General features: G+C 51.6%; 1 protein-coding gene across 3 annotated transcripts in view; it reads right to left on the bottom strand.

Moving 5' to 3' along the window:
* prex1 (phosphatidylinositol-3,4,5-trisphosphate-dependent Rac exchange factor 1) overlaps positions 1–22,239 on the bottom strand; it is a 49,527-nt gene extending 27,288 nt beyond the window's left edge. For 2 of the 3 annotated variants that reach the window (XM_029155908.3, XM_029155909.3), the window contains exons 1-9: positions 21,803–22,238; positions 10,121–10,186; positions 9,817–9,939; positions 5,856–5,960; positions 4,362–4,463; positions 4,094–4,255; positions 2,224–2,357; positions 1,897–2,012; positions 352–501 (exon numbers count right to left, since the gene is read on the bottom strand). In XM_029155908.3, coding sequence (XP_029011741.1) covers positions 352–501; positions 1,897–2,012; positions 2,224–2,357; positions 4,094–4,255; positions 4,362–4,463; positions 5,856–5,960; positions 9,817–9,939; positions 10,121–10,186; positions 21,803–21,946 — 1,102 coding nt within the window. In that variant the 5' untranslated portion in view covers positions 21,947–22,238. Of the gene's footprint in view, positions 1–351; positions 502–1,896; positions 2,013–2,223; positions 2,358–4,093; positions 4,256–4,361; positions 4,464–5,855; positions 5,961–9,816; positions 9,940–10,120; positions 10,187–21,802 lie in introns of all 3 variants that reach the window. The other variant, XM_029155910.3, reaches the window with a different exon arrangement.
* Between the last annotated feature and the right edge of the window lie 877 nt (positions 22,240–23,116).

Raw genomic sequence — 23,116 nt, 5'->3', positions numbered from 1 at the left:
GCGTTGCATAACTGTTCTCCGCTTTCTTTGGAATCTTCTATTTTAAGCACCTGAACCAGTTGTTGTTGTTGTTGTTGTTTTTGGCACATCTGCTCTTTGTGAATGGGATCTGTTTGATTCGTCAAGCACATCTGCTGCTTGTTCAAAGCGCTGAATAGATGGATGTTGCAGCCTGTGCTCAGCGCTCAGGTCGCACAGGCCCAGTGAAGCCTCTATTTAGCAAACAAAGCCCGGGCAGTTTGTTAAGATACAGCAGCTCATTCCAGGTGAGACTCTATTGAACGGAGAGAGACGCCTCATCGGCAGGAAGCGAAAACTGTATAAAATGCCAAGAACGAAGCGGCGACTCACTCTCGCGCTGCTCCCGCTCCTTCAAGATGGCGTCCAGCCACTTCTGCTTGTCCTCCGCGTTCTTGGCCATGCAGACGAACCACTTGTTTTTAGCCGTGTTGTGAATCTTCCAGCCGTTGGTCACAGTGTAGTTGTTGCTGTGATAGTCGGCTGCAAGGCACGAAAACCATTACAAGGTTGAGGGACAGGGGGAGAGGGTAGATCTTCAGCACCATCACGTTTAGGTTCAAACTGTGCGGTTGAACACAATTATCCAATCAGAATAACATTGAATGCCGCAAATGATCGTTCTCCTGTTTCATACACAGAGAAAAAAATTCAAATTCTATTTGGGTAAATGAGCGACCGGAGTGGATTCACCACTCGAGCAAAAGAGATTTATGGGCCTTTTAAGAGGGTAAACATGATGCAACGCTGGAGCAGTAAAAGAACATCTTCCCACTGACTCAGCAGAGTCTCTCCCGTACCACTGTCTAATTTTATAATCCTTTTAGCTGCAGGTGAGCAGCTACTGAATAATGAATGGCCTTGGGTAATGGGGTACATTAGTCTCCTGCTCAAAGGTCATATAAATAGATCTGATCCTCTGGGCCCCACAGGGAGCAGCTGTTCTGGAGCTGGGCTGCGACTCACATACTACTGTTTGGAGTCCCTTTCCAGCCGCTGGGAAGGAGGAAATCCCAGTGAAGTCTTACATAAGAACGGGCCGACATCTGCCGAGGTGCCGTGTACCCACGGACGCACCGATTTTAAGCATAGCTGCTTGGAAACGCTGCTAAACTGTTCAGATTCCCGCTTACAGAGACTGTCTCCGCACTCCCACATTTTGAATCCTCCGCACCTACTCGGCACATTATCTATGTTCCACAGAACACAAGGCAGGTTTTCAGTGTGGGACCCCCCACTTGTGCGAGCGAGATGTTTTTCTTTGCGGTTTCCCCTGCAGCGGGCTAAATGTGACAACAGGCAGCCAAAAAAAAAAAAAAAAAAAGGGGGTCGTGTGAGCTTGCAAAATATTCTGCCTGTGCAGAGGAGGAAGAAAGAGGAAACATGTGAGCGAGAGAGAGGAAGACAAAGTGCCTCAACACCGGCCGGGCAGCGAGTACGAGGCCTCGCGTCAAACCACAACAGCAGATCCAGCGACCAGATGAGGCGTCTGTTATTGGCACCCTGTCTGAACCGGGTTTATCGCGCCGCTCGAGCTGCTTCTGCACTTGTGATCTGTATCAGCGCCTCAGCCGGGTAGTGAGAAGCTCACATCCAAAGGAGGTACGCGAGGTTGCAGGCTACATCCTGTTTGAATGTAGGTGCAAGTGTGACACTCCACCCAAACCGTCAACAGGCGCGGAGCGGAAAATAAAAATAAACAGCACTGGAGGCTCATTGAAAGCGCCGATCGTCATTGTTATTTCGCAGATATCAAAGCCAATAAATCAAAAGCTTCGCGTTGCATCGCGTTGCATCAGCACAAACCACACACTCGTGGGACTCCACAACACAAGGGCGTCAGGAAGGAACATGTGGAGTCTCAGTGCAAAAACAAACCTGTTCCATCTTCCACATTCTCCACCTCCATCACCTCGGTGTTGATTCGGCCTCTGAACACATACTGGGGCCCGTTGATGGACTTGGTCCGTTTGGTGGACTTCTTTCCGGAAACCCTAGGAAACGGGACAGCGCCGCGGTTACACAAGGCCGGGAGAACACATGCACATTCGCGCCGCACGAACACTGGCACGAGTGCTTCATCCGCACGGACTGTGGGGGTTAATGCTCCGCTCATTAGCATTCCGGCCCGCTCTTCCAGCCTGGCTCCATTCCAATAAATCTATTTCTACAGAGTGTGGCTCGTGGCGGCGTCGCAGGTCTCACCTTGACTTCCTCTTACAGTAAACCAAAAGGTTGTCAAACAGGAAGAAGACACGTTCCTGGATGTTTCCAGCTGAGATTTTAAGAAGATTTCCATGAAGCAGCAACTCCGTGCAGATGTCTGTGAGGTTGGTGCCCTGAAAAAGCAGAGATAGGAAAATACCGACTCACCGACATTTACAAGTTATGACATCACTCTACAAGTATGTTTACTCCTGTCCAACCCTCAGGCTCAATACAGGCGTCCGACCTATTAGCGGCACAGGAGGTAAACAGCAAACGAGCTAAAGCACAGCGGAGCGGACAGACGGAGCTTCTCGCCTCATTCTGAGAGCTGTGCGACATCCACTCCGTGTTCAGGCCAGCGTGCCGTTGTGCGACGTTGCTCTGCAGCCTCCCATCGACACAGGATGTGATCCGGTCTTTCTTAAAAGCTGTTTCTCGTCAGCTATCAAATGCACCACGGCCTGTTAACCAAGCAAGCTTTTCTCTCACAGAGCCGCACAAAGGTCAGACAAACCGCAGACACAGGCCTCCGAGTGTCAGCAACACAGTACGGGTTGATGTAGTTATATTATTCATCGGGATCAATTAGTGAAATACTTCAAATTGAAACTAAAAGTGGACAATGTGAAGGTTTGTTGACGTCAGTGCTGAACTGACCCTGTTGACCAACCTCAGCATGATGTCTAATTAACCTTTTAAAGTCCCTGCACTTCACAACCAATTACCCGTTTGATTTCGGCCTCATTATTTTTAGATCATCATTTCCGGTGTTGTCACGTTTCCAACTGGGGAACAGAACCCGCTTTTCGCGGACACAGATGCAAGCACGGGCAGCAAGGCAATCAACATGTTCCCGCCCGCGTTAGAAAATGACAAATGCAAATGCAAGCGCGAGCGAAATGTAAACGACCAAGTCAAAAGCCGCCTCGCTTCTCGCTGTTAAACGACTCGTCCCACTTCAAATCGCCCGGAACTAAACGCACGCACGAGGCTTGTGCAGCACCCGCCACCTCCCTGCAGGCACACGTACATTTCAGATCCGCCTTTGATGTTTGCGACGCGGATCCACCGTAAGGGGCGGCCGGAGCTGTGGAAAGACGCCTATACGATAACCAGCATCTGAGCATCTGAGCATCTGAGCGTCTGAGCAGCGGTAATGCATCTGGGCCTTGTTCGGCACCACTGGCAGCCTCCTCCATTAGGGCTGGAGGTGATTAGCCTGGAGTGGCTGGAGAGAGGAAAGAAGGGCGAGACTAATGCTGTTAAGCCGGCGGCTCCGCGTGGGGGAGGGGCCGCGTTAAAGTGCTCTTCCGAGCTTCTGCCGATTTGGTCGGAGCAAACGCTGAATCTGCCCGTTTCAATGGAAAGTTCAATTAGAATTTGGGCTGATTTGGAGTCAATAAAGTGCCTGTAGCTCGGCACAGCGCACGTGGAGGATTATTACAGGAAACCGTAGAGGAGGAGGTTCTGGAGGGGCCCGGCTCCGGCCCCGTGTCCGTCCCCTCGTGTAACCCTTCCGCAGCACGTGAGGCCAGCACTCGGCTTCCTCGCTGTCTGTAATTGGGCAGCGTGCCCGCTGGCATCGCCCCCGGCGCCCTGTGTGGGGGGATTGTCCCATTGGTGCTCAGTGAGACAAGGCCTCTGTTGTGGAGGGTGAGGGAGGCGTGAAAGATTCACTGAGCCCTTTGCTCAGGTCCCAAGCCCCATGCGTGGCCCCTGCGCTCTGCACTTAACTTGGACAAACGCCGCGATGGTCAGGGTTTGTTATATAAACGAGACCGGTTGGTTTTGTCGCCGTTATTCAACGTTCGCCGTGAATCTAACAGAAGCCACTTCCATTTCCTCCCCCCTGACGCTTTGCGCTCACCTCCCAGCCTTCAATGTGAGACTGCAACTGTTCCAGGAGCTCCAGCTTCTCCATCTGCCTCTTGGTCTCGTTGATGTTGGAGCAGACGGCCTTCATGGCCTGCAGAGCCTCCTCCACCGCCGGATAGTCCGCGTGCTTCTTGGGCGTCCGCTTCAGCAGCTCCTGCGGTGTGCAAAGCGGAGGCCCGGCTGAGTTTTGAAAACGAGGACGCCTTCGAGAGCGCGTTCGATAAGCGCACAGAAACAACGGCGCGGCAGGTGTCCAGTACCTTCAGCAGCAGAGGGTATTTGCAGATCCTCTGAATGGGGGAGAGGAGGTAGCCCTCCAGGGGAACATCTGTGCTTTTCTTTCCACCGAGCAGCATGCAGTGCTGAAAAAGAAACGCCACTTTATTACACACCAGGAACACCTTAAAGATGAAAAGGAGAAATTAGGCCGTGGATACTGGAAAACATTCTAACATAATGAAGGCAAATACAGAATCGGTCTGTTTTTTTTGTAGTATTATTATCAGTATTTTTTTTTTTTTTTACAATACATATACATGGTTTTTGTCATAAAAATCCCGAAACTCTTGATCTCTTGCACAAATCCGCAGAAAGGTCAAGTGAAAGCCTTGAGAAGCAGAAGGTTTACAGTCTTCGCCTTGGATGTGGTGGGAACTGATCTCACTGGACGGGACGCGGCTCAGATTCCTCTGGTATGTCTCCATTTCTCTCCCACGCCTCGGAGCGTCCAAACTTTCCTTTTTCACCCCACTCCTGCTTATTTGTAATCGGTTATTCCCTCCGCTCTCCTCCATGACCTCATTTTACTATCTCTTCCTCTTCCCTCTTCCCCTCCAAAGCAATTAACGCTTTGTTTCCACACGCCGCTTCAGAGGCTCCCGTGGTCGTGTGATTCAATTAGCATGGAATCGGCTCAATAACGAGGAACGACTTCCGCTGAAAGTTAGCAGCTAAGAAACAGCCGATGGCAAAACATATCACGCTGCCATTAATTACTAAGACGGCGATTTGCAATGGCCCCCTGCTCCCATAATGAAATACCTCATTCTATATCCTCTGCTTTTCATACTATATATTCTCTGCCAAGACAATCTAACAAATACTTTATTGAGGATTTTTAATTTGATGTCGTAAAGTGATTTCATTTTGAAAGTATTATTGTTGCATAAGAGCAAACCAGTTAAACGCTGTGCTTTTGTGCCAAGCGATGTAATAAGTCAAAGCAAACTGCGACTGTGATCCAACTCTTTCCACTGGGGCAGAACAACACCGAGGACGCAAACCATGAGTCCCAGATGCTCAACCAACGCTTCACAGCTGGCTGCCCCAGATTCTGCAGATGATTTCACTGCTTGGGGCCACCGGCTCAAAGGCCCGTTGACATTGTAGGTTCATTGTCCAGGGCCCAGAGGTTTAGGTGTCAAAACACGGAAGCAGCTGGCAGCGGAAACACTACAAGGCCGACACAAAAGTGACCTTGATTGTTGCCGCTTCCTGTCCAGGCAGGAAGAAACATCTGACCTCGTTAGGGCCTCTGGCCCATTGAAACGTTAACATGGCACTGGAGGCGATACTGGAGGAAAATAGGAGGGGGGGGGGGGTGTGATGGGTAGACGATAGGTAGATGATGTGAGACGGAGGCATCAGAGCGAGAACGATAAGAGGAAGGATGCTTATAAAAATATGGAAGGAAGAGCGACCTGATGACCCATGTGATAAAAAAGGAAAGACGAGCAGAGCAGAGCGGGTTTTACCAGCAGGAAGGTCCTGATGTTGGGGATCTTGTTCAGCTCCATCAGAAGTCGCAAAGCCTTCTCGTGGTTACTGCAGTACTCGCCATACACGGAGAAACTCTCCTTCTGCAAAAACACAACGCAACACAACATAACAGAGGTCAGGCTGTGCAGGAGGCACGCAACAACACAAGAAACAACAACTGACTGACAGTGCAACTGAACAGACTGCTCATATCTACACTCTGATGAGCTTCAGTTTTTAATATTGCAAAGATAAGCTAAATGCAACAATGAATGCACCAAGCCTCTTTGTTTTTTCAAATCTTTATGTACTACTTTTCATCTGCATCGTTTACCACACTTCTCCTTTTTTTCAAACAGCCTACATCATAGTGGAAACGCAGGCCAACACACTTCCTCTTCTCGGTAAGTGACAGCATCGCACTGTGCAGCAACACAAGACGGCTCAGAAAGCAGCGCACAAGCTGCTGCCAAGCTGCCATTTTTGGTCCGCGCAACCAGTAACAACACCTGTGTGCGTGAACGCGCCGCTGCCTGACACGCGTTATTCACGCCGCACAGTGTCGGCGATGTAAACACAGTGACACAGCTGCCGTTGAACTTTCACCCTGAAGCTTATAGAAGTATAACTACTGCAGTAACTGGGATGTGAAACCATGTGCACAGCGAGGCCTGAGCTCAGGGTCCAGAAACTGAAACCGTCACCTGAAACGGAGAAATCCAAACCTGCAGGTGCTTCTGCCTCAGGGCTTTGCATTGCTCAAAATACCACAAAGGTGTTTTAGTGCAAGTGTTTCATAGCATGCTTTAATAACGTTTTCACGAAAGTATGTCATATGACTATGAAAAAATTAGGTTAAGAAGCCAGCATCCTGTGCAGGCACGCGTGTACCAAAACAATGCGTGCGGTTTTGAGCATACGAGCTGATCTGTTCCGTGCATGCGGGTGTGAACACGGCGTCTTCTCGTCTCGTTCATCATACGCCGCGGAAAATCTTTAGTGATCTTTTTGTGCATGAGCGTAACGCCAGTTAGCGCGCTAGCTGCCCGACGCAGGAACACAACGCGGGGGATCCCGGTCGGCAGCGCCGCTGGCAGGAACAGCTGAGTCGGCATATGCCGCAGAACCCCACTTACTGCCAGGCTCGATAGTAAGCGCAGGAGGCTCATGTACGGCGCTGGCCTGAGTCCACGCGCCCAGGCGCTGAACCCCCGGCCTCCTGGTTTTGTTCGCGTTCCCATTTATCAGCTAGAACTATGAGGAACATGCCAAAGCTGTGAAATCCAGAAGCAAACAGTGTGTCAGGTTGGGATGCGCGCGGATAGCGTCACACAGCTGTTTGAGTTTGGGCCTGGATCAGCTGAACGGCACCAACCTTCACAAGAATTACCCCAGTGTGCAGGGATGTTTAAATGGAGTCACTGTATGAGCTCAAACCCCCATAGGCTGCATCTGAATTAAGCAGTGCAGTTTCTCAACTCTTAAATGAAAAAAAGCTTGCAGCCAAAGACTAGACGTTGCCTCAATTCAGCCAATTCAGACCGGCCTAAAAGGAGCCAGGGCCAGATTCCGCACCTTTAATTTCCACCGGCTCTAAACATCAGGCCTAGGCTGAAAGGCATCCGTTGTACCCAGAATAGCTCCAAGACGAGTTGTACCTTTGATGAACGCGAGCCTCTGTTTGAAGCCTTCGTCATTAGGGTGTTAGCGCCGAGGTCAGATCAGAGGCTTGTATCGCAAGCCGAGGAATCGCATCAAGTCAAAGCACAATGGGCGTAGTTGAGAGAGAGCATAACGACGTGACTGTTACTTCATACGCTCCTAGAGAATAGAGCAAATATTGACGTCTCAGGTTTCCTGAATAATCCTAAACCTAGCATGACCTTGAATTCTGCGCGCGCTTGGTTGGAGAAAACGCACCCGTTCCAATTTCTTCTCTCGGCTTAATGGGAAAAGTTATTTGGTTTTAGCTGCCGTGCTCTATATTCATGAATTCATTAAATGATTTATCAGGACAAACAAGCGTAGTCGTTTCCATTCCAACCATCTTGGCAACGTCTGACTTTGAATAGACGTGAATCTTTTCCATTTTTCATCCCTAACTTGAGTGGCAGACAGTCTTGTGAAATAATGCAGGAGGTTAATGAAAACCCAGTCATGGTGTTGACCTCAGCCCGAGGTCAAGGGCTACGGCTGGAGGGCGGCGGCAATGCAACGCGATTGGCTGAGAGGCGTCGGCGTCGGAGGGAGACAAAGGTCGCGGGGTTCGAGGGGGAAGCGTAATGGATACGCAGGAACAAAGGCGGCGCGGAAGGCTCGGCAACGCAACACAAACACACAAACGGTGGCTGCGCCGATTAGACACAGACGGATGGAAAAGGAATCAGCGTAGAGATTCCCAAAATTATTCTGACAGGAACACATTTACAAATATGTTTCAAAAGTCACTCGTTTGGACATCGTGACGCGTTGAGTTTGAGAGTTCCAGGTCCCTGTGGTGACCTCGTCTGGTGACACATCCTGTGACACGCAAGTTACCAAACATGGCTCTGCAATTAATGCTGCGTTCAATGTGGGGACTTATTTCTGTCTAACAAAGAGGCTTTTTTCATCTGAAGACGCCTTATCAGTGCAATGAGGCAACCGGCAGAATCTCCAGGAAGCACTGAGCCACGCCAACCAGCCGCCAGGGGCCCTTTGGCAAAGTTTGGTAAATATGGAGAAATTCCATTAGTTAGTAGGAATTAGTCATGAGATGAGCTGTAGTCACACAAATACTGTATTTGTTATGATCTTTTTATGGATTTTGTAGGAAGAAAAACTGAAAAAGCAGAACCAATCTTAGTTTGTGTGATGGTCCGATTCCTTCACAATAAAACGGCTGATCTGTTTGATCAGAGAACTCGTCAATCAATCGTCCAACCAGATGCTCGGCCTGACTAAACAACTGTGACAGCTCACACACGAGTGAAGCCCCGGTTTGATGAGCTAATTCAAGCATCTTCTCCAGATGAGATTAAATGTTCATGTCACCGGCGTGAAAGTGAGTGGATAGATCACTATTGATAGTGTGGTTCATAAAATTTGATTTTTTTTTTTACAAAATAGCTTAAAGAATATTGTTTTAATGCGGTTACAGCTGAAGACCTGCAGATGTGAGGGGATTTTTGACCCGTCAGCAGTTTGTGTGTGTGAAGAGACTCAGATGCAGATTGCAAAACAAACGCTCTCTCATCGGATGATGCCTGTCTGATGCATTTTGCACCTCGGTGAAAGTGGAGAGAGGACAGTTTATCAGAGGGAGACAAACAGAGAGAGAAAGAAAGAGACGAGGAGGAGGAGGCGTTTAAGATTGAGTGCTACCAGCAGAAGCATTGTCCCCTCTCTGAGTGACACACCATCTCTTCCTCCCCGGACACAGACACTTCTTTGTTTGTTCCCTGGGGCCAAACGAGTTCAAACAGAGGGGAGAGATGGGAGGTGTGTGTGTGTGTGTGTGTGTGTGTGTGTGTGTGTGTGTGTGTGTGTGTGTGTGTGTGTGTGTGTGTGTGTGTGTGTGTGTGTGTGTGTGTGTGTGTGTGTGTGTGTGTGGAGCAGAGGGAGATCTTTGGATAGAGAGATAGAGAGGAGAAAAAAGGAGATGGCAGCGAGTCACACAGCTGAAGAGAGAGAGAGAGAGATGGAGGGATGCGACAGGATGTCGGAGGAAAGGAAAAGGGGTGGAGGTGCTCCGAGTGCGGGAGGGAGGGAAGGAGGGAGGGGCGTGCATGTGAAAGAGGGAGATTTAAGGGGTATTTTCACAGCAGGCTTTGGACGCTTTCCCTGAATCTGTGGTTACGAGGAACCTCATGAAAAGAGCGTGTGTGGCTTCTCTTTTCCTTTTTTTTTTTTTTTTTTTGCATGGAGGAGGAAATCATGCATGCTTGTGACTGTCTTGCTGCTCTGTGCGTCACTTACAAACTGGAGGAACACATGTCCCAGCGCATGCTGAGGATGAGGCTCCGGCTGCAGACTGGACTCCACCACCGACAACACTTCTTTGTGCAGCTCCAGGATGTCCTCGATGTTTGAAAACAGAATCTATAAACGGGGAGGGAGGAGGATGATGTCAGGGGAAGAAATACAGGAGGAAGGAAGAGCGGGGTGACAGGAAGTGACCGACAGAGGGTGAGGGAGGGGGTGGAGGGAGAAGAAGGCAACATAAAATCAAGAGAATTCTATTTCACTTGTAGGTTTTGTCTGAAAGGAAGTGAAATCGTACCTTGACGTGTTCAGGTGAGAGGCACTGCTGGTCGTCTGCAGTTTGTCTGATTCTTTGCAAAAATGCCTGAGGAGAAAACAGAAGCAAGTGTGAATACGAGGTCTGTGCGTAACAGCCTCAGAGACTTAGCTTCGAGCTTCGGGACGAGGTTCAGGTTGAGTGTGAGTATGAACGGACTGGACGCTTTGATGGAACGGAGCCAAAGAGGATGCACACGCAGACGCCCTGAAGCAACAGATAGTTTCACGCTGCAGGACAGATGTGCAGGACACATGTGCCACAGTGGAGTCCCGGCCCGCCGGGTCCTCCAGAGGTTTCTACTATCGGACAGGAGATGTTGTCATCTCCTTTTTGTTTTGGTCACATCACAGTATGGACCTTCTGAAGTGGAAAACAGCACCTGAGCTTCCTGCAGCATCATCAGTGTGTGTGTGTGTGTGTGTGTGTGTGTGGGGACAGATCACTGTAACAGGCTCTGTGTGTGTGCGTGTCTCTCAGCCAGAACCCTGACTTAGGACAAAACGATTGAAGAGAGAGGAAGCGAATGTGCAAACACTTGTTTTCATTCTCTCTTCCCCATTCCTCCCATCCGCTGCACTGCGTCTGCCTCGCCCCCGGATGCAGACAGCAGATAGAGGAGCGGGGATGCGGGTCTCCTGCCGTCGGGTCGGGTCTGCCTGTACTTCGGTGCCTACGGTCTGAAAACGGATACCTCACTCACCGCGATAGCGCCGCATAAAAGCTTCACCAGAGGTTAACGTCGTTAAAAGCTGCCACGACCAGTCGAGCGGCGCGATCGTCCGCACAGACTTGAAGCCAGCGGGCCGGTGGTTCCGGTGGTTTCCAGCCGCGCAGGCCCGCTCTGACAGACGCCTCGCAGGAGCCGTTCCTCATCAGCGCCGCATCACGTCGGCCTGTCGCGTGCGTTACTTACAGCAAACCACCAGCCTTTAATGACAGACTGACACTTGTAATCACACATTGGCTCTAAAGCAGAAACCGGGCCAGCGCCAGGCGGGCGGCAATCATACCCTGTCCTCAGAGACCAAACACTGGGGGAGGATTGTTCGGCTTTACTAGCGTTTGCGTAGGTCGCACCAAAATAGAAAGCAAAAGGTCCTTAGAGGGAGTCGCAACCTTGGTAATTAAGCTCAGCATTAAAGGGAAGCAGCAGTCGCCGTGTTCTGGACTGGTTTTGGGAGGGAGCCCATTGTGCTCCGGGCGAACGCTAATTAAATCTCCCATATGGCAGCTTCCACGCCGGAGGAGTCGCTCAAGTGAGAGATTGCTCACAAGACGAGGAGGATGGAGGAAGCGAGGCCCTCGCTGCTCCCAGGCGGACGAGGATGGAAAGAGAGGGGAGAGGAGTCAGCGTTCAGACTCCTCCTCGACAGCCGGCGGTCGGACAGGACTCGGTCCTCACACTCAATGTGCCACGCAGATGTGGAGACAGAGGAATCAGTGGCCTCAGGTTGTGTAGGCGGTGCCATCGCATCACCTCCGGTGAACTGGGCCCTCACGCTCACTCAAACCCTGATCAGAATGAAGCATTACGAGGGTAATTGGGAGGAAGCCGACGCGTGACGGACAGTCGTTCACTGCGTTCCGAAGGCCGAGCGGCGCCGGCGGCCGACCCAGTGCCTAACTGACAGTAATGACCACCAATCCAGAGAGCGTGCTGCCAACGCAGCCGACAGGCCCGTCAGTCTCAGGAAGATACACATGACGGGCGCTGATTGGGCCAGACCTCCTCCACGAGGAGCCGGGTCACAAATAGCCAAAGGGGGGTTACGTGAGAGCAGGGGGAACCAGAGTTATCGATATGAAGACTCCACCTTAGGACAGGAACCGGTCCTAGGCGCTCACGTTAAACTGTGCCTTTACTGAAAATGAAATGCATAAATACATCAGAGTCGAGAGTTTGCGCCGTGGTTCGGAGGAGAGATCAGCAGCAGACGTCAGCGCGGCCTCAGATAAGCCTGCGTGCATCTGCACGGATGGGACGCCGTGCCCGCGCTGGGCATCATGGGATGAATAGTGAACGAGTCGACCGCGGCAAACGGGCCGTAACTCTACCCTACGAGTCGCTGAGCTCATTACTCCTTAATCAACGCGCGGCCGGATGCGGAGGAAGACCTCTGTTCGCCTTCGTCTGCCCGTCTCAGGTGACGTTTCGTGAAGTGTAATCGCGTTACAGGCATTGATAAATAATAATAATGAGCGAAGGCAAACAATAACTGTGTCGGTCCAGTTCAATTAATTGCCCATCTGTTGCCTCTGAGAGCAGATTCAAGCTCTCACAAACACTTAGGATCCCCTGGATTCAGCCATGCGCTATAAATAGCTGTAAAATAGACACTGCATCGGTCTGTGTTCGGTGGATGAGAGCATTTTATGATACCCTTCCCCTCATTAACGTGCGAGTGGCTGCTGAAGGGGCTCGGCTGCTCCGTGGTGCATGTCGGAGATGCGGCGCGTGCAGATCTCTGGCTGTCGGGGGAAAGCGCTCGTGATGCGATCCCACAGGAGACCAGCGGCGCGGCCACGAAGCCCCCAGTGAGACCACAGCGTGCAGCAGCTGCCAAGTGCAACAACAACGCAGCCCCGCGCCACCGCCGCGTCGGCAAAGACGCGATTTCCCCCCCGACTTCCTTCCTGTGGGAGAGAATTCAGCACTTCCACAATACTATATCACATATGCTGATACTGATATCGGTCAACACACAACAATGAATAATGGGACTGTTGCTAATTCATTCAGTAAAAACTAAAGTCTGTGTTATAGATTGGCATCCACATGCCAGTCTACCAAACCTGGTTGAGTTTCTACTGGATTTGGGCAGTTTATTCTTGACAGACTGACTCAGGCTGCATTAGAAGTGTGAGTGGGCCACTGATAGACAGTCAGTATTTCCCCTTCAGAGACAGAGACTCTGCTCCTGGAGACCTGGTTTTAAATGGGACTTGTCCAAACTCTTCCATGGGCCACAAGTGGACTCAGATCAAACCCAATAGTTCTGAATAAGAAGTTAAGGATTTATTTTCATATATATAGATTTTAAATAAGATTGACATTCCCTATAATACAATATTGTACTGAGACAAACACATGAAGCCGCTGTCTTCGTACACTTAGAACCAGGAGAGGAGACATTCAAGACTTCTGATTTAATTTATACCTCAGGATGTAAAATTCACCCACGTTCCTTTAAACAAGCCGGTGCATTTTGCTTAAACACATTATGTTTTCAGTTTCACATGTTTACCTTGCATTGCCCTCAATTAGAGACTGGAACCAGGGAGGTTTCACATTTGAACCATCGAGAGGTTTCTGGACCCGCAATGTTGAGGCAAGACTTCTGAGAGTTTACAGAAATGTGAAACATCCTCCTTTTTGAACTATTGCAAACATGGTTTGGGTCGTGTCAAGTGGAAGCAGCTGATGTTTAAAGCCCAGTTTTGTCAGGGTTACGTGTCTAATCCCACCTGAACGACCTTTCGTGTACAAACTCCCAACGGCGAAGCTGGTTGCTCAGGCAAAGTGAGTGTGAAACTGCCGGTCCACATAAAAGTGGAAACGTGACACGCGAGTCGTTTTGGGGACACGCCACCGAGCTGAGTCATCGTCTTCGTTGCAGCACTTTACACTTTACATGTGACACGAACGCTTGTGACACGAAGTTTTTAAAAAAACTCCGAACTGCAACAGGAGAGTACACAAATGGCTCATTCCTGTGCGCTTGCGTGTGTGCGGCATGCAAACAGGAAGCAAGGAAGCAGCCAAACCCAAATCCTCCAGTTGAATAAAAGCAAGATCTCTGGACAGGAAGCGTCTGAGCCGCAGCGAGCTCAGCTGTGATGAAGTAAAGAGTAAAGAGTTTTATAAATGAGGATGTGCTTGTTTAGTGAAACTTGACCTACGATGTTACGATTTATAAATTTTTAGAACGATGTCATCGGCCACAGCATCACCTGCCGGGCAGGGGGTGCAGCTGGTGTGTGTGTGTGTGTGTGTGTGTGTGTGTGTGTGTGTGTGTGTGTGTGTGTGTGCCTGTGTGCGTGTGTGCGTGTGTGCGTGTGTGCGTGTGTGCCTGTGTGCCTGTGTGCCTGTGTGCGTGTGTGTGTGTGTGTGCCTGTGTGTGCCTGTGTGTGCCTGTGTGTGTGTGTGTGTGTGCCTGTGTGTGCCTGTGTGTGCCTGTGTGTGCCTGTGTGTGCCTGTGTGTGCCTGTGTGTGCGTGTGTGTGTGCCTGTGTGTGCCTGTGTGTGCGTGTGTGTGTGTGTGTGTGTGTGTGTGTGTGCCTGTGTGTGCCTGTGTGTGTGTGTGTGTGTGCGTGTGTGTGTGTGGCGCTCAGCAGAGCGAGGAGGGGCCAGACAGTAAGGTGTGATGGTACAGACGGGCCATATGCTGGTGTGGGCTCGGCGTTCGCTCCAGTGGACGGTGAATAAAAGCCTGCTGCCGTCACGTCTGCCTCGTCTGCTGCTGAACGGAGCCGTACCTGCAGCTTCACCGCCTGCGTTTTATTCCTTCTTATTGTACCGTAAACCACACTGTTCAAAGTCACAATTAGCGAATGAGCAGGGCAATGACTACACTGTAAAAAAAAAATGTGAAAAATGTGTCGCTGCTGCTTTGTAGAACAGGAAGCAATGATCTGGATGGTGCGTATCATAATTAGTGATAAAACAGAAAGCTCGTTAAGCTGCCGCTGAGATTATTTCCAGACGCTGGACGTGCTCCAAGTCTAAAAATGAATATTCAGCCTCACTGCCAAACTGGAACCTCTCGCTGACATTCGCTGCCTCTAAATCTGGACTTTTCTCAACTCTCTCTTTATGTCCGTGTTGAGAGAAGTAGGGGAATGTCGCAATTACCCGAGTGAAATTGCAACATGTGGGTAGAAGACACGCAGTCAGGGTCACAGGATGACGACCGACTTCAGGGTCACTGGTGTCAGGAGCACAGGATCCGTCACGGAGGGGTTGTTTTAAAGGGACTAAGGGGAAAATGAATGATTCGTTTTAAAGGCTTATGTCAAAATAAAATCAAGCAATACCATTACATGCTAATGTTGTGTGGCTGAAACTGAATGAGTGACATGAAAACCTGCTCAGATTACGTACTTCCTGTTGCTCATTTGAGGAAGTGCAAATTTCAAACTAATTTGCCTGCATTCGTCTGAAGCGTTTCACAGGCGGCGCCGTGGGCCGCCGTTACGGCAGCATTCAGCGCCAACGCCGGGCCGTCCCGCTCGATTCACATACCTCACAAGAGAGCGCCCGTACATCAAGAGCGGGCCCGAACACTTGTCAGGGCTTTTCCAGCGGGCCCTGGGAGCCCCTTTTCAATTCGCTCCGGTTCCCACACCTACTGACACAGCCCCCAAACACAAGCGCCGATCCGCAGATTGAGGACTTTTCTATGCGCGTTCTCAGGTCAGCGGCCTGCAGCTCCGCAGCCCTTCTCATGGAGGAGAACACAACAACAAGCTTAAAACAATGCCTCCATTAAGGCTCTGTGGCCGTGGAGGGAGGACTGGGACGGCCGGCCACAAAGGGAGACGGGGCCGCTCCGGAGAGGGAGCCGGGGCCATTTTGGGGTCGACGTGGCATGAAATTGCATAAATAAATGGAGAAATCCCTCCTTTGTGGCCCGAGCGCAGCAGCGCCAGAGAATGGCCCGTGGCGTCGCCACAATGACGGAGCCCGGCCTTCGCAGCCTCCGCTCTGAACACGGAATTCACGTCTCTCCCAAACCCTCCAAAAACTCCCTGCGCTCCCCCTTCGCCCTCCAACCGGTCCCTCGCTGTCTTCCAAGAGAAAAACCTTTTGGCAGAGCCGGTCACCGAAACACAAAGTCTTCTTTGAGTCTGCTCCAGGTTTTTTTTTTCCCTTCCTCCTCCCCTCACTTACTTCCGCTTTGAGGGACTTTAAACTTCAGGGCTCTTTGAGGCGCTCACATGGGCGGAAACCAAACGAGGCAGGAGATGAGGCTGGGTCTCCACCACAGAGAAGCAGGGACTTCCTGTTTAACAGCCGCATATGAGGCCGTAATGAACGGATGAGGCACGTGATGAATGCATGACACTGTAAAAGACCGGGACTGGATTATGTAGACTTTCAGTCCAATAAAACTATGTTGGCCTTGTTTATTACCATTAGCCATTTTTACAGCAGCATCATGTAGTTACGTGTTCTAACAAGTGTCTAATTGTGTTTTTGCACCTCGGCTCACATTGACTAGCGAGCGTCTGAGTCCCTTCTCTCCAAGTGGCTTCCCTGTTGGAGGGTGACATGTGGTGATCTGGAGGTAACATCATGGACCAGATTGCAGCGGCCATCTGGACCTTTGGACGCGTTTGGTGCCGACAGACACCCGCGATCGCAGACTGGTTCAGAGCGACGGGGAGCGCGACGCTGAGTGAGCCGTCAAAGGCGCGCGACACTTCCGGCCACAGGGAGGAAAAAAAAAAAAAAGGTGCGACACCGCTGATTAAATCTAATCGACCCGGATCGCAGGTTCCCAGAACACCTGTGCACATCTGGCACAGCTGGCCTTCAGCTGGACAGGCGTGGAAAAAAAAGAGACAAGCTACACGTCAACATCGTCACCAACGTCCGACTCAAACAGAATTCACCAGACGGGCCCAGTACCCGGTTCCATGGTGAGACGCAGCGAGACAAACAGCGACAGAGCTCTTTTGTCTGCAAAGAAAAAAAAATGTTCTTCTGAACACAGCTCTGAAACCGGTGACCTACATTCTACTTCTCGTTTTTTTGGCAGTCGCTAATGCCACTAGCGCTCGTCTCCGTTTCCACTTTTCAAAGCGAGAGGATCGTTTTCGTTCGCAGTACTTCATTCAAGCAGAGAGATGAGGGAGTGTGGATTGAAAGTCTCGCTCGTGTGTAATCGCATGGTGAAAACACACACAGACAAAGCGAGCCGGCGAAATCCTCCTTTGATCTGATTCACGTTCAGTATCTATGAATTAGAGCCAGTGAATCACAGCATGAGGTGAAACCCTCCCAGAATCAGCTCTGCACGTCAAACTCTAGTTTAGCGGTTTCCTGTCAGCAGCAAGACCAGTTATGATACATGTGACAGCTGAAACATGCATGACTCAAGCTTCTAACTGCACCGTGTTATTTGTCTGAAATGTCACCGCATTGAATAAATGCCAAAACAACAGCACCTCAACGGGAGGCGCAGGAATTTGCAAACAGCTGCAAAAAGCAGAGTCAGCAAATAAAAATGGCTTCCGCTGATTGATAAAGTGCAATATAAATGTCCTCTGGTCATTAATCCACCATCTTCACTGTCACTCACTTCGCCCTCAGCGCATTCCTGTAATGCTGCCATCACTTTTATCACAACACACGCGCTGAAGGCCTTAAAGTGGACGCCAACGTTGGCAAAAGACGACAAATCACAGGCCCATCCAATGAGGCTACTGCTACACCAGATCCTCATTGGATGTTGTGTGTCTTCATTGTCCCATCGCATCATGCGGTCGAGGCCCCACCTGTCCAGTGCGTCCCAGGAGTTATCGCACCCAAAAATCAGAGATGTGACCTTTGACCCCGAGCGAAGCCACACGCCTGCTTGAGTGCGAGAATGCAAACGAACCCGGTCGTCCTGCTGCCTGGACCCTTGCGGCTACAGCGCTGAGAACCCGAGCGGCTCCGACCCGGCGTCATCTCAGCCGGGATCTCCGGGGGCACGACGTCACCGCCTCTCCGCGGTTCCGGGCCGGCAGACGTCACGTCACGGGCCGCCTCCTAATCAGCTGTGGCATCGCTGTTCTCGGAAGCGCACCCGAGCGGTCGCCGGGGCGACGGGTCTGTGAGCTCACCTGACGCCTGACTGGCTTCGGTTCAGGACATTCTTTCTGCCACACGCCTCAGATTCCAGACCGGTGCCAAAACAGATCCTCTCTGTAGCTGCGTGAACATCTAACAGACTTATTTATGGAGAAGAAGCTAACTTTTTTTTTCTTTTAACATCACATTGTGTAAAAGTTCCAGCGCTCGGCCCTCGTGGAGGGAGGGGCCGGCCCGGTTCCTGACATCATGCCTCGGGTGTTACAGTGGTTTAGACTTGTTAAACTTGAATGCTTAGAATTCCTGCAGCAGTCACATGCCTGAGAACAGAACTGGCTTAAGAACAGACACACCACTAAAAAAAAAAAAAAAAAAAAGATTAAAGCTGGAAACCGGCATTAACTCCCATTCATGTAGCACCAGCCAGTCTGTGCAGCGGTGGACGGACCTGGGAGCGCTCGCTCGTCCCGCCTGCATCAAGGCCAAGTGTGTGATTTATGCGCTGACCCGGGGTTAAGGAAACATATTTAGACTGGAGCGCTAACTCGCCTCCCGTGAACTCCAGCATGACAGTGTCCGTGAAAATACACTTTAATTTGCTTCTCTGAAGCAGAAAAAAAACCCTCCTTCTGCATTTGGGCAGTAACAGTCAGGTGATGAGATGAGGCTGGAGTTTAAAGCCCGGTTGGTAATAAATGAAAACCTCCCTAAACCCCAGCAGGAAGTCTTGTACCTGCTGCTGTCTCCACCCCCTCCTCATGACTGCAGCGGTGAGGCTGCAGTGAAACCACCGGCGTCGTGGCCGTGATGAGACTCCACATCCAAAGCTATTTATACGTCCTGGCCCAGAGAAACCCGACGCTGGTCTTTCCCACCGAGCGGGGAGGGGTGGGGGTGGGGGGACGTAGTGTGTGTGTGGGGGGGGGGCGTAGAAAGGAAAGAGGCGAGCGCGGGTTCGGAGAGGAAGCGGCGGCTTCCTGCAGAGCGTCTTCCTGGGCAGCGGCTCGTGAGCGTGCGCGCTCGTCATCCTGTTTTCTCAGCCGTGCGTCGTCACGGCGACCGCAGGTGGAGAAGCAACGGCGGCGGCAGGAGAAGAAGAAGAAGAAGAGGAGGAGAGCGGGACGCCGCATGGCTCGTCCACACAGGCAGCATCGCTGTCAGACACCTAATCCTGCGGGTGTGTGGCCGGCGGTGGGGGTCACGGGGGGGCGGGATTCCCAGATGTTTCCTATTATCCTGCCCCACCGATGAGACCCGAGACCTTCCTGGGAACCCCCCCCGTCTCCCCCTCCCACTTCCCGGCGAGGAAGCTCAAAGGCTGACTAACCCAGCGGCCACACCATTCCGCTGCTTCACCCAGAAACTCAGCGTGACGAGCCCGTATTTGGCTGGTTCTGGAGGAAAACCCCGGCGCGTCCCGGGTGCGAGGCCGCTGACGGATCACGGCGCGGGGAAATCCAGTTGCCTGGATTAAACCAACAAAGAAGAGAAAGCCCCGCTCATCTGTCGCACTGCAGAATGATCGATTCGGACACAAAGAGGGGATTTATGGCGACACAAGCGCGACAGGCGCAGTCATCGAAAAACGGCGGGCGAAATGAAATCCTCCAACGCACCCCCAGCCCCCGCCTCCCCCCTCACCCGCCTCACCCCAGCCCACCACATGAGCCCGACGGGGGACGAGCGACAAGCGTCGCGTCGCTGCAATCACGTCGGTGATCGCAAAAATCCCAGCGAGGCCTCGTTTTGGGCCGGCGTCAGCTCCACGTCTCTCTGCCGAGGCCGCGCTCCGGCATCTAAGCACCGGCGCTTCCATTTAAAGCGGCTGCGTCTTTTCCACGGAAGCCTTGAAACCCCAAAGCAGGATGTGTTTTTCAGCCACAGGTGCGCTTCACTTTTCTGTCCACACACGCTTGCGCTGCGGATTACCGCGCCTCGTTTGGGGCATTCTGGGAAACGTAGGCAAACACAGTAGCTCAAATACAAAGCAGACACGTGGAAAATTACTTATCAGAACAAATGTTCTAGAGTCAATTCCCGTGGTGATGCCTCCCTCACACAGTGACACCGTCTCCCCCCCCCCCCCATATCTTCCCTGGAACCATATGTCCAGACCGTCCTTATCAGCGCCGTGGTGACACAGCCCCGGCTCCCGCCGCGGGAAGGGGGGCGGGTCCTCCTGGAAGCTGCACGCGCGGCGAGACGCACGACGCCCCCCTGTGCTTTAAGTCCCAGTTCACTATCACGACTGGGAAAACTGGAGGGAAGCCTCTTTGCAGCGTTTGCTCGACAAACAAATCGATGCACGGACGCGGGTGATGAGTGAATGGCCCGCGAGGACGCCGCCGTTCCCCGGTCCAAATCAGACGACGCCAACGGACGCGGCGAGAGGCAGAGCGCTTTCACGTGTCCACAGGAAAAAGACGGGCCTGTGTGATAAATCACTGGCTTGTCTTTTTGCCTTTATCACTGAGTCAATTATTTTAGGTGTGAGGACCGGGGGAGGGCACTTCCTTCTACTGCCTGCTCTATCTGTAACACAAGGGAGACGCAAAGGAAGCAGCGCCGCAAAAACGCTTAAGACGTCTTCCGGGGTTCGAGTGCCTCAATCACAGCTGTTCAACAAACCCGTCTGGGACTCGGACCGGGATGCGCCGCGTCCGCATTCGAAGGCTCGAGGATCCCCTAGTGTCGCCGTGACTCTGGGCTGCCGATGAACAGAGCTATTTCAAGGGCTTTGGGGAAGTTTCTAAACATGTGACAGCGCACAAGAGAAAGAGGGAACCGCAATCACGTTCGACAAAATGCTCGCCAGATGTTGAAACGGGCAAATGCTCAGACGCATTAGAACGTTAACAGCGAGTGGGAGAGACTGACGACCAGTGGCAACGTGGGAAAGTCAGGCCCCCAGTCTGCTCAGGGGTGACTCTGACCTTTGACCTGCGTTACCGAGGTGGGCCACACAAAAAGGGACCCCTCCGCGTGAAGCAACGAAGCACAGTCACGGCCACATTATGACTGTCACACTCAATTCAGCCGGTTCGGAGGGAACGTCACAGCGGCTCATTGTCAGCCTGCAGCAGGGACCACCTGCGCCACGCGTGGGCCACGGATGACACGGGAGGTGGAGTGTGAAGGAGACGGCCACGTGACCGCCTCCCGCGGGCCTGGGGACGCATCGGGAGCGGGCGCTCATCAAAGGCAGCTGATGTGACCCAGTAACTGAGCCGCGACGGTTCCTTAGCGGCGTCCGTGGCGTCGAGCGCTCATGAATATGAATGCGTTCGCACGGACGGCTCCTGTTTGTCCCGAACCTGCGCTTTAACACACAATAGGGGAGGTGTGAATGACGGCCACCCAGCGGGGGGGGGGTCTCAACACACTCACCTGCTGAAACGTTTCTGACCCATTCAATAAATGCTTAGAAGAAATCCTCGGGCGTGAATGACGTTTTCGCCAAGTCGCCCCCTTTTTTTGCAAAGCTGTCAACACCAGCCACGTTGTGCAGCGGCCGCAGCTGGAGCTCGTGCGCGCTTACGTTTAACACGAGTGTGGAAACAAATGGGTTGAGCTGCTAATTGAGATCGGACGGACAAACTTACAACACAAATTACAGCTGCTGTATGTTCCGACGCGGGCAGTGTGCGACACGGACGCGTTTACCGCTCACTCCGCTTTGCAACAGTTGGAACCACTTCGTCTGTGGCTCAGAAGCCGAATTTCAGATGTCGACCCGTCATCTCAGTGAATCGACAATCTGACGGATGCGACGCACGGGAGCGCAAGAAATCCGTCAAACCACACACTTGCGACCGGGGTTTGGAGCGCGTGCACGGGCGACCCGAGAGAACGTGTCGAACTCACCGACTGGAGGAAAAGCAACGTCCGAACATAATCCCGCTCTGTGTTGAGGATTTCGTTTAAAACGCACAGCCGCAGCCGCTGCTGTCGGTCCGAGTCCTTGGCGGCGTGGATCCCGTTCTCCGGATGCCCCTCGTCCTCTTCCATGACGGCAATCGAACCCCCCGCGAGGCTGCTCTTCGCGCAAATGCTCTTCTTTCAATAAGTTTCCACACTTCCCTGTCTTGTTGACGCGTCAGTCCATTTTGCAGGAGCGCCGTTTGTCGATGCCACAATCCCCCGCGGGCGGTGATGCGCCGACGCACCGCGAGCTGGAAGTAAAGTTCATGAAAAAGTAGGAACCGAGCAGCGGCGCCTGGACGTGTGCTCCCACAGCAGCTGAGGAGCGGCGAGTCGACAGCGGATCCGTTCAGACTGGAGACGCGACGGAGGAGGAGGAGGAGGAGGAGGGACCCGGAGCCTCAGCACGCGCGGCCGCGCGCACGCACGCACGCACGCACAGAGGGGCTACGGTCTATTTCTGCTCTGAACAGAGAGAGAGAGAGAGCGCACAAACACACTGTAGCCATCACACACAAGCGAAAATGTAAAAAACACACCGCGCACCCATCATTAGAAAACACCTAATCCTCCGGAGGAGCGATAAAAGAGCTCCTGAGGACACAAACAGTGATTAAAACGAGTGCAGCTGTTCTGAACCGGTTCTGTAAGATCACTAATGAAAATTAAAACACATTTTAAGTTCAGAGAATGCGCTACAGTGAAGACTTTTTTATTCACAGTAAAATAATGTCATTCAATCTCGCTTGAATAACAGTAACTCATTTAGAACTAATAGTATAAAAGAGAAGCATTATTTTTTTTATTTTACTTTCAATACAGCAACCGTATAAAACAAATATTGTATTATTGGGCCACATTGTATGCTTTTAATTTTAAACAATTTATTCCGAGTACCGTACATACATTATTCATACCTCAGCCTGCCACAGCGGCATCACATACGCAGCTGGTGAACTCTACTTATGCGCCCCCTGGTGGATACAAGGACAAACGCAGCTTTCCACTGTTGAACGAGAACAAGTCCCTTGGAGGTCTAGAAACCCGTTTACCTTTAAAGTACTGTCATGAATTTTACACTTACTGCAGATTTATGCACAAGATACTTTGGTAAAGTTACTTCAGATGCTTTTTTTGCTCTATAGTTTTAAACATCCTGCTACAATGAGGTTCAGCTTGAAGACACGCCTGCTGTCAGAGGTGTTGCCCCTTAGCTTGCTGCTTCATCCAGTCAAACCATGCCACTATTTACGCCCT

The sequence above is a fragment of the Betta splendens genome, chromosome 7, assembly GCF_900634795.4.
Source record: "Betta splendens chromosome 7, fBetSpl5.4, whole genome shotgun sequence".
NCBI classification, from domain to species: domain Eukaryota; kingdom Metazoa; phylum Chordata; class Actinopteri; order Anabantiformes; family Osphronemidae; genus Betta; species Betta splendens.
This window is presented reverse-complemented; position numbering and strand designations above follow the sequence as displayed.